At 43.9% G+C, this 13,875-nt stretch overlaps 2 protein-coding genes across 7 annotated transcripts; one reads left to right on the forward strand and one right to left on the reverse strand.

Annotated features, from left to right (window-relative positions):
* Nucleotides 1-1,913: 1,913 nt before the first annotated feature.
* LOC4327020 (probable CoA ligase CCL8) lies at nucleotides 1,914-8,579 on the forward strand. Of its 4 annotated transcripts, none has more exons than XM_066304187.1 (17): nucleotides 1,914-2,304; nucleotides 3,155-3,351; nucleotides 3,484-3,687; nucleotides 4,138-4,339; nucleotides 4,492-4,580; nucleotides 4,748-4,816; nucleotides 4,968-5,021; nucleotides 5,261-5,368; nucleotides 5,477-5,575; nucleotides 6,210-6,302; nucleotides 6,394-6,471; nucleotides 6,563-6,664; nucleotides 7,182-7,272; nucleotides 7,387-7,460; nucleotides 7,702-7,881; nucleotides 8,214-8,267; nucleotides 8,337-8,579. In XM_066304187.1, the coding sequence occupies exons 1-17, from the start codon at nucleotides 2,112-2,114 to the stop codon at nucleotides 8,373-8,375; spliced, it is 1,926 nt and encodes a 641-aa protein (XP_066160284.1). In that variant the 5' UTR covers nucleotides 1,914-2,111; the 3' UTR covers nucleotides 8,376-8,579. The 4 variants fall into 4 exon arrangements, with proteins under 4 accessions (XP_066160284.1, XP_015621757.1, XP_066160291.1 ...); XM_015766271.2 differs by having other exon boundaries at nucleotides 3,155-3,330; nucleotides 4,748-4,817; nucleotides 4,969-5,021; XM_066304194.1 differs by lacking the exons at nucleotides 8,214-8,267; nucleotides 8,337-8,579 and adding an exon at nucleotides 7,960-8,111.
* A 91-nt stretch (nucleotides 8,580-8,670) lies between these two features.
* LOC4327021 (protein NRT1/ PTR FAMILY 1.2) lies at nucleotides 8,671-13,169 on the reverse strand. 3 transcript variants are annotated; one of them, XM_015766279.3, is made up of 5 exons: nucleotides 13,132-13,169; nucleotides 12,523-12,621; nucleotides 10,380-10,597; nucleotides 9,738-10,294; nucleotides 8,671-9,638 (listed from the first exon to the last, which is right to left on the reverse strand). In XM_015766279.3, the coding sequence occupies exons 2-5, from the start codon at nucleotides 12,608-12,610 to the stop codon at nucleotides 8,780-8,782; spliced, it is 1,722 nt and encodes a 573-aa protein (XP_015621765.1). In that variant the 5' UTR covers nucleotides 12,611-12,621; nucleotides 13,132-13,169; the 3' UTR covers nucleotides 8,671-8,779. The 3 variants fall into 3 exon arrangements, with proteins under 3 accessions (XP_015621765.1, XP_015621763.1, XP_015621762.1); XM_015766277.3 differs by lacking the exon at nucleotides 13,132-13,169 and having other exon boundaries at nucleotides 12,523-12,685; XM_015766276.3 differs by lacking the exons at nucleotides 12,523-12,621; nucleotides 13,132-13,169 and adding an exon at nucleotides 10,865-11,288.
* Nucleotides 13,170-13,875: the final 706 nt, after the last annotated feature.

Raw genomic sequence — 13,875 nt, forward strand, 5'->3', positions numbered from 1 at the left:
CGGAGAACAATAAATCTACTCCCGTAGTCCCGTTCTCTTGATTAATATGTGGAAGTTCGGCTAAATCTGGGGCACCTAGAGCTTTTGTGTATTATCGTGTATCTAACTGTGTTCAACCTTCTTCTTGGCAATCCCTTGTCAATTTATACACCTTTCAAGGTCTACCTAACTCGGGGGAAGGGGGGGTGCGTTGCTAAGGTACTGTAGATATACATCATGATCTACACTGTACCTGCTGTCATACCGTCTATCCCTTGTTCATTCTTCCATGTCATGCTACGCAGCCCCGCCTCAAACATGCTATTGACCGTGCCTCTCTCTTAACATAATGGATCGGTCAAAGAAAAGATGGTTTGGGGAGGTGCGATTCACTGAATCACCCATATTTAATGTCCTCAACCGACTTTGAGTGCACTTATTAATATGGAATGATGGGACATGCGAGCCTTGGTGTCAGGATATAGGTATGTGTGGTTCCCCTATTGGGGTTCTCGTGCATGAGCCTACGCCCTAGTGCAAGGGCACACCATGTGTGAGTGTCAAGAATACCGACACAACGTACCTGCTGGCTCGGGCATCACCATGCGTCGCTTCTTGGGATAATCTCTTTACGAGTGCTCCCGAGTTGCCCTGAGCATTCGCCACGTGTTGTCCCTAGGACAATTTCCTCGTGGGCGCCTTTGGGCTATCTCAATCACTGCCACATGTCATCTCTCAAATAGTCTTCTCGCAGGTACTTTTGGACTTCCCTAAGCACACTGTGTCACCTTGCAGAATGTCTTCGTGCAAATGGTTCCACCCGAGTACCCGACTATGTGTAGGTCCTAGACAACCTCGAGTGAGGGGTACAACCACGTATGTAGTTTTAGATAGTACAGGCCATCACCAATCTTCACTAGCTTTCTATATAGGTCTTGGCTACACGTATCCTATTGGGCGAGAGGAATGGGCCAACGTCATGCCTCCCAGCATAGCGGTGAGGATTTTAAAAAACATCTTACTAATGATGATGATATGCATGTTTAAATGGTTTTTTTCTTATGTGAATTAGAGTAGAACTATACATTTGAATTAAAGTATAAAATCATTAAAAAATAGCTTAAAAATTTAAACTAATAAACTTATAAAAAAAATGGAACGCTTTATTAGAGATATGGATAAACAAGGAAAGAACATACTCCCTCCATCCTGAAAAAAAAATCTAGGACTAGCTGTGATATATTTTAGTATAATAAATCTGAACAGATGTATGTCTCACATTGATAATCTTCAGCAGACATTTAGGGCTGTTTGGTTAGTTGCCACATATTACTACACCACATGTTAGACATGCCACAGATTGTTAGCTTAACGTTTGGTTGCTTGTTTCAGTTGTGGCAAGCCACAACTTTCTTGTTCCATGGGCCTACATGTCATATACTCAATTTCTAGCCAAACATTGCCACACTTGTGGCTAACAAATTGTTGGCCACACTTTAGGGCTGTTTGGTTCAATACTTCAACTTGCCACACCACACTTTAGGCTGCCACACATCTTTAGTCTTGTGTTTGGTTCATTGCCATAGTTATGGCAAGCCACACTTTCTTATCATCTTACTACGCATGTCATAGACTTAATTTTTTTTGCCTAACTTTGTCACAAGTGTGGCTTACAATTTATAGGACACAAAAAGTGTGGCAAGCCACACTTGTCTAACATTGTGACAATGTTAGTTAAGAACCAAACAACCCCTTTATTTACCATGCCACACCTATAGCAAATTGAGTTGTTGCAATGTCAGACAACAACCACGACGCTGTGGCGCCGATAGCAGTCGATTGACAAGCCGTACCAACGTACGCCGTCGACGACCAAACCAGTACAGCCGGAGAAGGAAAAAATAAAAGAAAGGAAAGGAAAAACCGAAAAAACCGAGCAAACTGACGGCCCCGTGCCCCCGTCCGTCCGGCTCTTCCTCTTTCCCCCTTCGCGCGAACACGCGGGGCGCCACCGGCCCGCGGCCACCAGCGAGCGAGCAACCTACCGCCAGTCCGCTGCTGTGGTACGAGTACGAGCACGGAACAGTGCCGCGGCCAGGGGAGTTCACCTACCCGGCACAGCCTGCCCGTAAATGCGCGCACAGGCGTGGGTGCGCGGGGCGGTGGCGCGCTTGATGACGCCATTCAATTGCCCCGCGGCCCACGCCTCCTCCTCCCCCTACCACCTGCTCCTCCTCCCCTGCTCCTCTTATTCCCTCCTCTCTCGCCTCCGACGCCACTTCGCCTCCTCCTCCTCCTCCTCCTCCTCCCGCTCCTCCTCGCCAGGTCAGTCTCCCCGTTTCCTCTCCTCTTTTTTCTGCCGCGCCAGGTGTTCGTCGTTTTGCCGCACCCGCGTTTTGTTTTCGTTCAGGGGGGACTCTGTTTCTCCTCCGTGCTCTGGGTTCACGATCGGGAGGTGTTCGCTGTTTTGCTTCAGTGGCGGGGTGTCTCGCCTAGTAGCAGTATCCAGCCGCGGGTTCTCTCGGGGTGTGCCCCGTCATGCTTCGTTTTCGTTGTTTTGATGAGGGATTCGGTGTGCAAGTGGTCGAGCTCGAGTTGATCAGTGAATAAGTTGCGTCCTCTCCTCATGGAGATGGAAGAGTGGTCCTAGTGGGTTTCTAAAGGGCTACCTGATGAGTCTGCTGCGATGATGATCAGTGGTACAATCTGCGTTATCATGGAGGAGTGGTCCGAATTTGCTTCTAAACCTGTCTGTTGGGTCCTACGATGCTACGTACGCAGAATGCAGTTAGCTCTATATCCAATATTCCTAGTAGGTACAGCACGCATGGGTTGGTCGGTGGTTACTGATTAGTGAATTGTTATTGTTGAACAGCCGAGCCACTTCCAACTAGTCATTGATAATCACATCGACATTGATACGTCACGATTCATAACCACTCCTTCCTGGTTTGTGCTTAATTGAGTTCACCGGTAAGGTTGTGCCTCATAGAGGTGTTATGGATTACCTAGTGGTCTATATTGATTCGGTCTGTTCCGCGAGGAGCTACTGCCGATTGGGTATGCAAGGCCAGAACGGTGAACCATATGAATTAATTAGCAATTACTATTTTACTGTAAATTCTAGTGCATTTATATTTTCTGATATTGAAACTTTCATCTTGTGTTTTACTAGCTTACAACACCACACAAAATACTACTAGTACGTTCATGGAGGTTGTTCAGGAAGTCCTTAAGCATGGTTCGACACAAGGTGTCCATGCAGCCATCAGATCTGACCAAAAGAGTTATAACCTTGTCCAGCTCATTGCATCTGCACTGGATGTCTACAATATTCTGCGCAATAAAAATGTACCACCGCTCTCCTTCTCTGTATGTTGTTTTATCTTCGTTCACTTGAGATTTCCTGTTATGTGATTATAATATGTTTATCACGATCTTATCTTAACCTGATCAATGGCTGTTGATGATGCCTGATCACCTCTTCTGCTGTTTTTCTTGTAGATGACACAGAATGGAAGTACAGGTTCATCTGTCAAAGGAATAAATGGAACTGGATTCCTTGGTGGAGCTCGTATTGGCATAGTGGCTAAACCTTCTCCTGAATTTGTTGCCGGGATATTTGGAACCTGGCTTTCTGGTGGAGTTGCAGTGCCTCTAGCACTTAGCTATCCTGAAGCTGAACTCCTTCATGTCATGAATGACTCGGTTTGTTCTAAAACTTGTTGCAGTGATTTATTTTTGCAATAGATGTACTTACACAAGAAAGATGCCATTCTACTATCATACTACACACCTCTCTCTCTCTCTCTCTCTCTCTCTCTCTCTCTCTCCCAAAAAAAACGCCAGTTTCAATGAGAAAGCAGCAAGGTAAGAAAAAAAGAGGAGGGGCAACACCAGGAAAACACATCACGAGTTTACTTCTCTTGCTATGCACTTCTTTTCATCTTAATATTGTAAACTGAGCCAAAATTAGAAATAGATGTTTAAAAAGGGCCACGCAGCAAGCAGCATTTCTTCAATGGGCCACTGGGGGACAGTCTAGACACCTTCTTACACAAATACAAAGTCAACATTTTTTTGTACAAGGGCATACATTTGCAATTTACTATAAATTTTGAAATATGTCCCTTTTATTCTAACTGCTGAAACCTATAGGACATTTCGCTGATTTTAAGCACCAAGGAGCATCAAGACATCATGGAGAATATCTCTACCAAATGTTCTGCTCACTGTTCTCTTCTTCCATCTGTGACAAGTATACCAGTAAATATAGATTGCCAAGAACCATCAAGTACTGAAGTGACTTCGTCTATTTCTAGCTTAATAGCTGAGATTGACAGTTCAAAGGAAATCAGAGGTGAGTGATTCTGTTTTTCGTGGCAGTCATACCTATTGATTTCTGCTGCTACTTTTCTATACTGTATTTTGTGTCATTTTCAATCATTGATTTTCTCAATAATCAATATTAATTCCAAAGCTGCCTAACCATGCTGGGGTTTGATACTACAGGAGATGATCCTGCTCTCATCCTTTACACAAGTGGGACAACTGGTAAACCAAAAGGAGTGGTCCACACTCATAAGGGGATAGTCTCTCAGGTGCATTTTTTTCTAACTTTTAATAGATTATGCCTCTTGGGACAGTCTGAATGAAGTTAGCAATTTTCACTTTACTGATGTTATTTCTATATTTTACCACCTTTCACGATACTGCTTATCTACTTTTGACTGATCTAAAGGTATTTGTGGTTCATGTGGTTTGGCAGGTTCAAATTCTGTCAGAGGCATGGGGATATCGAAGTGAAGATCAATTTCTGCACTGTCTCCCACTGCACCATATCCACAAAAAGCTAATGCTAAATGCTATTTTAAGTACTTAGCACAATGTTTTATAGTAATGGATTGCATTAGATTTCCCTATAATTGTTTTTGGAGGAACCATGCCTTCTTTTGCGAGATTTATTAAGGTCCTTAACTTCAAATTTACATGTTCATGGCCTGTTCAATGCTCTATTTGCACCCCTCTATTCTGGATCAGTGGTAATTGACCTTACTTTTACTAATATCTCAAATGCTTTATTCAGCATGTGCATAGTGCTTCACTTGATCGATTGATGTTGTGATTTTGTTTAAATGAACCAGTCTTTTGTAGCACTTGGGTTTCCTTTCTGGTCGTATGATGTGTTACTTTAAGCCTTTAATTTTGTTTTAGGAGTCACATACAATGCATCTTGTGTCAAAATTTCTTCCATGCTAATATATATTCTCTGAGGTTGCAGGTTGAGTTCATGCCGAAATTTAGTGTGAGGGGAATATGGCAGAGGTGGCGTGAGTCATATCCCAACAATGGCAGTAAAAATGATGAAGCAATTACAGTATTTACTGGAGTACGGTTCTATGCCATATATTTTTGGTTTTTTAGATTTATGCTAAACTATTACCTGTCCTTAAATTGCTCGAGGCATTATGGTTATTCGATACTTTTGGACTACCAGGTTCCAACAATGTACACACGGCTATTGCAAGGGTATGATGGTATGGATCCTGAACAACAGTCTGCATCTTCCTTTGCTGCAAAGCAATTGAGGCTAATGGTCAGTTGTATATATATCTTGCAAGTAATTGTATTGATTCTTGGACCTTGGTTAGACTAAACTTCACGCGTCAGGCAAAATTACAACTCATGTGTTTCAGTCCGTACTATGTTCCTGAAAAGACTAGTAGATAGTTACTATGGACAAAATCTGATTACTATCTGTTGAAAATGTGCAAATATATGTATGTTATATGGTAGTACGATAGATAGATCAAGGGTCATGAACCCTTCAATCCTGCTATTCAACTTGCAAAGTCCAACTGGTTCATTGGCCATGCTTGCTCGATCAAGCACTAAAGTACTTAATTAAGCACCTCAGGACTCAATATATCCGATAACTGTGGTCTCACTGACTTTAGGTTTCTAACACCACGATAACTTGAAAAGCAGATGAAGTTTCTTGCATGATGCCTTTGTGAGCTTGCAATATGCATCTATATTTATTTTAGGTGTTTTATTTGATTCTGCTGGGCACTGAAGCCAAATGACTTTGTTTGTATTCAACTTTTCGAGCTCTAGGTAATGATGTATAGTATTCTTTGGCTTGTAGGCTTTATTAAGCACTATCATAATGTGGACTGATGTAATTATTATCTAAATTTTTGTTATTAACATTATATGAACTGGTGCAGATGTGTGGATCATCGGCCCTTCCTTCCCCACTTATGAAACGGTGGGAGGAAGTGACAGGTCACCGTCTTTTGGAACGATACGGCATGACTGAGGTTAAAAACACGAACTCTTCCTTTTCTATGGACTTACATTTCATAAATATGATATCATTTTTTCATGTTTTGACAGTCTTATTGGTTGTAGTTTGTCATGGCACTGTCTAACCCATTGCATGGTGCACGTAAAGAAGGTACAGTTGGCAAACCGCTTCCGTGTGTTGAGGTATGCTAAACGATTCCATGGAAGTTAGGATAACATCAAACTAATTTATTCTGTATTGCCTCATGGCACTTACAGAACCATTCTTTCCCAGGCCAAGATTATTATGGAGGATGGGGCTGAAACTACATCTGAAGTTGGCGAGCTTTGTATTAGAAGTCCATCCCTTTTTAAGGAATATTGGAGAAAACCAGAGGTATGGTTGTGTTTTCATAAACAAAAATATGAAGTCTATGATTGATAAAGTATTTTCCTCGTCAATTAAAACAATCATTTGCTAATTCTCCCAACAGTCAACCTTTATCTATTGTGAATGATGCACAAGAAATAAACTTATACATTTCATTTTGATTGCGTACATTATTTATTTGTAAATAATCTCCATGAGTTGCATCCTTATTTTACTAAAACCCATTCGTTGTAGATTGCTAATTAAAGGGTAGTGTTGCTTCATATTTTTTTCACCCAACTCTGTAGCCTGTTCTTTGTTAATATGGACTATACTTGTTGGTATGCTCTTGCCTGTTATTTGTGTCTTAATAAGAAACCAGTGTGGTGCATTCCTTTTGTGGGTGTTGTGATTGACATGACTTCTAAGCTGCACCATACAAACTTAGCAGAATTTGCTAACCACTAAGGAACCAAATGAAGGGTGCATGTTGAGAATCAAATGTCTTTGTTTCGTTGTTCAGCACAGTTAATTTGTATTGCAGGTTACTGCAGAATCATTTATTGATGGTGGGTTCTTCAAGACTGGTGATACAGTAACTGTAGACGATGAAGGATATTTCATAATTTTAGGGCGTAAGGACCACTTCATCGTTTTCCACTAGTTGTGTTTTTTTGTTTAAGTTGTGGTGCTACTGTCTATTTGTAATCGTTTTGGGTTATCTGTCTCATTTGTATTATCCTGTGTAGGCACAAATGCTGACATCATGAAAGTTGGTGGTTATAAGCTGTCTGCATTAGAAATTGAGTCAGTGCTGTTACAGGTAAATATCCCCACACTAGACATTATTAGCAAACGTACTGCCTTGAAAGAACTTGCTGATACGTAGTACTTTCCTTGTGGTAAGAATAAAGGTAGACAATAATAAAGGTAAAAACTTAAAATCTCCATTTTACTTGAATAGTTTCCAATAGTCACTTTGTAAACCTATCTAATTGAAGACAGCCCAATGGTTTAGTTGAAGGTTACTCATCTTGTTTACTCTGGTTTGATTTCTTGTTTAGCATGAAATTGTCCTGGAATGTGCTGTTCTCGGCTTACCTGACGAAGCTTATGGAGAGATTATCTGTGCAATAATTGTGCCTAAGGAGGACTCAAAGAAAAGAGCTGAACTGGACTCGAAACCAGCACTGACCTTGGAAGCACTGACAAGTTGGTCAAAAGATAAGCTTGCTCCATACAAGGTTTGATTTTCTACATGTTTTCCCCCTTTCCCTAGCAACTTTACAGTATGGCCTTATTTGTGAGGTTGCCTTTTTTAGTGTTCTCTTTTGACTGTTGCGTGATACTCCCTCCATCCACAAAAGTTACACATATTACCTTGGAAGTACTATGAAGTTCTCAATTCATATTTTGCGTGCGCAAGGGATGGTTCCTGACTCATGTTTTTCTCAACCACTTCTGGTTAAGTTTACATATCCTTTGCTTATATTAACACGTACAGCTTAGCTTTTATCTGATCCCGAACTGAAATCTTTTTCCCCGCTGGAGTTAATTCTTTTTCTATGCATGATAGATTCCTACGAGGTTGTACTTATGGGATTCGCTTCCTCGGAATGCCATGGGAAAGGTGCGGGCTGAAAATTTTTTCTTCTTTGCAGTTGTGTTGAGTTTGTTACTTACCTATTGCTTTTATCAGGTCAACAAGAAGGAGCTGAAGAAATTATTAGGAGCTTAGCTGTGGTTCCAGGAAGGCAGACATTGTAATGGTTAGCTAATAAATATTTTTCGCATTGATAATTTTGCTGAATAACCAAAACCAAAAGGAAGTCACTTCTAGCAAAACACTAGAGATATATTCATAGATTTGGTTTTTTATTTTCCAAATAAGAGATTCATAGATATAGTGTTTTCTAATAAATGGCCAACTGAGTTGCCGATATTTTTCCTTGGCCAATGCCACTGCAATGGACAAAGATGATCAACGTGACGATATTGCGTATGGTCCAGAGAATCAACCCTGCAAACTGCTATTTTCATGGGGCAACCAAACCATAGGCTTCATATTAGCATAACCATAGGAAAGGTTCCACATTGTCACAAGTTCCCAGCAATCCACATGCATGCTTCAGCACAAAACTACTAAGCTATAGTCGTCTCTCCCTCACCTTCGTCTTCCCACTCCACGTTCTGCCCCTCCTCGCCGTACGCCCAGCCGCACCAGAGGAAGTAGACGAAGTTGACGGCGCCAAGGCCGGCGAGAAGCCAGTAGTAGTAGTCGTAGCGGCCGGCGTTCAAGTCCTCCGCCAGCCAGCTCGTCCTCCCTCTCCGCCCGCTCACCTCGTGGACCAACTTGATGATCAAGCTCCCCACCAGGCTCCCCGCCCCCAGGGCCATGTAGAGCAGAGCCATGCTGAAGCTGGCCATGCTCTTGGGCAGCTCGGTGTAGAAGAACTCGATCACCCCGATCACGCCGAACGCCTCGGCGAGCCCCGCCAGCGCGTACTGCGGCACGAGCCAGAACGCCGACATGCCGCCGCCGCCCAGCGCCTGCCTGCGCCGCGCGGCCTCCACCACGGCGGCCGCGGCCATCGCCGCGGTGCCGAACACCAGGCCCCCGCCGATCCGCTGCTTCATGGTCAGCCCCCGCGGGTTGCCCGTCAGCCGCCGCAGCGCCGGCGCGGTCCACCGGTCGTAGCAGCCCGACCAGAGCGACATGGTGAGCATGTTGAACACGGCGAACGTGCCACTGGGCACGCGGAACCCGCCGGCGCCGACGCGCCGGTCCATCGCGTCGGCCTGCGGCACCGCGAAGTACTGGTTCATGGCCTGCGCGAGGAAGATGGTGGACGACCAGATCGGCATCACGCGGATCGCCGACTTGAGCTGCTCCACCTGGTCCACCGTGCACAGCCGCCCTCTGTCGCTGATGCCGTCCGCGCCGCCACTACCAGACTTGTCCTCCTTCGTGTTGCTGATCATGCACGCCTTGTTCAAGAACCTGAACAGATCGATCACACCACATGAACTTCGAATCATGCATCTTTGAACAGCAATTCGCACCATTGTCAAGCTGCATTGCTGATCGATCGTCGCTTACCTCAGCCTGTCCGTCGGAACGGTGAGCTTGCAGTCCTTGAGGTGATGGTACACGCCGTCCTCGGTCTTCGCCGGCAGCCACGCCCTACGGTTCCTGACCGCCGCGGCGACGGCGGCGCCTATCCCGGCGAACATCCGCTTGGAGCCCCTGTCCTTGATGTATAGGCCGGAGCCGAGGAGGAAGCTCGCAGCGGAGAGCAGCATGAGGCACGTCGGCACGGCGAGCCCCACCTTCCACCCGAGGTTGTCCTGCACGTACACGACCACCGTGACGGCGACCATGAACGCCACGCCGATGGAGCCGTAGTAGGCGTTGAAGTACACCTGCAGGATCCTGGACCTCCTCTCCTTGGGGTGCCTGGAGAACTGGTCGGCCCCGAACGCCATCGAGCACGGCCGGACGCCGCCGGCGCCGACGGACAGGAACACGAAGCCGGCCAGCAGCCAGGCCATGTGCCTCGCCTCCGGCGGCGCGCACAGCTCCGGCGAGGCACTCATGTCGCACGGTGGCGGCCTCGCTCCGGGTATCATGGCGCTCAGCCACAGGAAAACCATCCCCTGAAACAAGCAAAGCAAAGCACATCAGCTCGGTGTTCGATCTCCTCCGGTGTCAATGGAAATCTCATCTTCTTTTTGCACTCACAACGAAGCAGGCGATGGAGCCGATCGCGACGACGATGAAGCGGCCGAGGTACATGTCGGCAATGACGGCGCCGGGGATGGGCGCGAAGTTTGATACTGCGCCCCACACGAAGAGGAGGCTTCCGGCGTTGGCATGGCTCAGGTGGTACTGCATGTTGAGGTACGTGATGAAGTTGATGTTGAGCCCGAATCCAGCAACCTTCTCCAGTATCTCGTTTGCTAAGGAGATGCAAAGGAAACAAGAAACTCCGTCAGATTGAATTTACTCAATTGAAGGGCACAGTCACCATTGATGGACATCACTATCCTGAAAAAGTTCACATATGAATATCATAGGCCAATCATATGCATCTAGATTCTAGAACTTGACTCATGTCATCTCAAAGAAAACAAGAAAGAAACGAAGGATTTCATAAATCCATTTGCATAAATACTCTGATCAGTGGTTTCTGAAATCCATTTGTATGAATTTCAGTTCGAACTTACAGATGATAAAAGGGAGGGCTCTGAAACCACCCTTGGCCTTGGCCTTGAAGAACACTTGTGCTTCAGCCTCAGCAACAAGAGAGTGCTCCATGGCGCAGTAGAAATGAAATGCTAATTGCTACGCCTACAGGATTTAGCAAAGAGTGGCAGGATCTTGTACCACGGCGCATAACCTCGTTAAATTATATCAACCGGTAGACGGTAGTTAGGTCATAAGGTGGACAACTACTACTAGCTCTTAATCTAGGCAAAGCAGTAGCAAGTAGGAATCCTAGTAGGGAGGGAAACGCCTCTTCCGGAACACAGCATGTGAATATGCGTCACTGTAATCTTCAGTTTACCTGTTACTTGACTAAGTTGGAGCACTTATGCTGAAAATAACTAAGATGATATGCTTTAGCTATTTCTGAAATGCAGATGAGTTCACATATGTATCTCTCCTGCAATCTTCGGCAGCGCACAATTTAAGATGGCCGTTTTTTCCCTGCCAGTCCAAAAAATCTCTCTAGTACTCCATCGGTGGCTTTGCTTTCTAGAATTCCCAACTGAACATTACCATTTTCCCTTGATTTGCCCTCAAAGTGACAGCTTTATCGCCAGCGATCGTTCTAGGTTTGTCATTCTACCGCAGTGCCACTGAACTGCCACTGCCACACCGATAATCAAGACAGTTCTACCTGTGGTCCATTTGGAAATGCTCGGTGTGTCCAAGGCGCTTGGTTCAGTTTTGTTCCTTGTAGGAGGACATGGCAAGCTATGCAGTGCTCAATACATTCAAAGATAGGAAATACATAATCGAGTACATTAATTACTGGAAAATAAAGCGCGTAATTGCGTAAACCATTTGAAGTCACTAGTAAATTAACGAATGTATAAAATGAAGGTACTAAATCTAACAGCTTCAAGCGTGCAATTTGAGGTGATCTAACTATAACAAGAAAGATAAGGGCCTCACTGGAATGCACGGTTCTAAAACCGCAAGAAAAGGGAAAACCCATGAATAATTTTGGACATGCTACCTTATCCCACAAGATTTCAGGACACATGAATATGGGAGTCATTTGGCTGGCCCTGATCGGTTGAGCTACGATTGATATGTTATAGAAAAATAAACAAAAACAAAAAATAATTTATAATTAAAACTTTTATATCTCTATTATTAGCAGTCTAAAAGCCTTGGCTAGAAAATAGTCTATGACGAAAAAGCCCCCAAATCAATTTTGAACTTAAGTTTGAAAATTCAAATTTTGGCTACACTAGATAAGCCAACAAGCAAATGATAATGAATCCATAAGAAAGTATATTTGTTTTTTCAATAGAGAGTCAAAAGAGAGGAAGATAGAATGCACTGAACTTTAGAAAGTAAAAACATGGGTGTTTGAGCTCATATTTATTTGCTTTTAAATTTATTTTTTTTGAAACCCCACGGGGTGTATTTGTATTGTAGAAGGGGGAAAACTGTACAATATTTGCTTTTAAATTTAGGGCATATGAAACCAATTCATCAGAATATAATTGCTTCGTTTGTATGTTCCAAACAACTATTGCAGGAAAAAAAAATCTTAGTATCAGAATCCTCCAAAATTCCTTTGAAAATTCTGCCATCCAACGATACCCTTGAAGTAAAACATAAAAGACGAAAAAAAATGGTAACATACCTATGATGAACGGTAGGGCTACAAATCCACCTTTCCATTTCACTTTGGAGGCCTCACAGCTTTTCACATCACCTTCTTGAGCTTCCATCTTCTGCAAAGCTAAAAGGGCAGTAGCTGGTAAGTGGGTGGAGGTGATTAACCATGGGCAACGCTTTATACAGATGCATCTATCAGTGAACAGTATTTCTTATGTGTTTGTTTCCGTTAATGTTTACCTTAGAGGCTATAATGTACAAGTTATGTCTGTTGCCTAGCAGGAAAATGTAACTTTGAGGAACAGCAAAGAAAAAGGGCACTCTTTCTGGGACCTGTTTTTTTCCAGGAAAATTGCATAAAGGATCTTGCAACAGAGAAACCACTGCACCTCTTTGATCCAAGGTAGGAGATAGTGATCAAACTCGTGACCCCAACCACCGAGCTCAACACATGGTTTTCCCATAGAGATCAAGGAAAACGTATTCTTGAAATTAAGAACAAGCTATAAAATCATCTACCGATGCAAATGGTGGAGTACTATACTACTATTGCAGTTGGCGTGACACAAGATAGCGCTAAGAGGAAGAGAAGAGAAGATAAGCTAAGGAAAAGGATAGGGAATCGAGCAGTTACCTTAGTTTACCCGGAGCACACAGAGAAGCAACAATTTGCTATAGCACCTGAGGGAGAAGAGATTTATATCCGAAGTCTCCAAGGTTATGGCTTTCTTATCGGGAAATCGGCAGAAATAGTGGCAAGCAAACAAAATGTAACGCCAGCATTTAAGTGTTTAATGCCTATGATGGTCAGCAACAGTTGGACTGATGAAGACCATGATGAGAATTGGGAAACAAGGAGGCCTCGTTGAATTTTGTCTACATCGTATTCAACCACTGAATGATCCATGCGCTACGTCGAGCAAAACTGCATATTGATTGCAGTGCGTAACTGGTTTTAGCGGGAGCTATCTTGTCTGTTGGTTCATCAGCATTTTGGCGCCAGCAACAAGCACTCAAGCAGCATTAATGCTGAAGGCTGCAAGAGAAGCGGTGATCATCTTATCATGTCCGTTTGATGCTGGCGAATGCTGACGACTGCTGACGAGTAGGTCTCTACGGAGGATCGAAAATGGAAGTATCTCTATGTAAACGATTATCGGTCAGTCGAGAATTAGCTATACTTTTTTTTTTGAACGAATCGGCAAGCTGCCAATTTCATTGAATAGAGGAGGAGTAAACTTTACAAGTGAAAAACATTAGCTATACTTGCCACCATTGTAATATCACATTAAGGTCTTGTTCGGTTTGGAGGGGATTAAGGGGGAATAATTCCACACCACAAATAGGTGTGGAATAAATACCCTCCATTGCCTCCCTC

Source organism: Oryza sativa, chromosome 1, assembly GCF_034140825.1.
Source record: "Oryza sativa Japonica Group chromosome 1, ASM3414082v1".
Lineage (NCBI taxonomy): Eukaryota > Viridiplantae > Streptophyta > Magnoliopsida > Poales > Poaceae > Oryza > Oryza sativa.

Coding starts and splice junctions, on each gene's coding strand:
- LOC4327020 (XM_066304187.1), top strand. CDS start 2,112: ATGCGCGCACAGGCGTGGGTGCGCGGGGCGGTGGCGCGCTTGATGACG. Junction 6,665..7,181: donor AATATTGGAGAAAACCAGAG/GTATGGTTGTGT, acceptor TTTGTATTGCAG/GTTACTGCAGAATCATTTAT. Junction 7,273..7,386: donor ATATTTCATAATTTTAGGGC/GTAAGGACCACT, acceptor TATCCTGTGTAG/GCACAAATGCTGACATCATG.
- LOC4327021 (XM_015766276.3), bottom strand. CDS start 10,955: ATGGAGCACTCTCTTGTTGCTGAGGCTGAAGCACAAGTGTTCTTCAAG. Junction 10,598..10,864: donor AGCCCTCCCTTTTATCATCT/GTAAGTTCGAAC, acceptor GCATCTCCTTAG/CAAACGAGATACTGGAGAAG. Junction 10,295..10,379: donor GCTCCATCGCCTGCTTCGTT/GTGAGTGCAAAA, acceptor TGCTTGTTTCAG/GGGATGGTTTTCCTGTGGCT.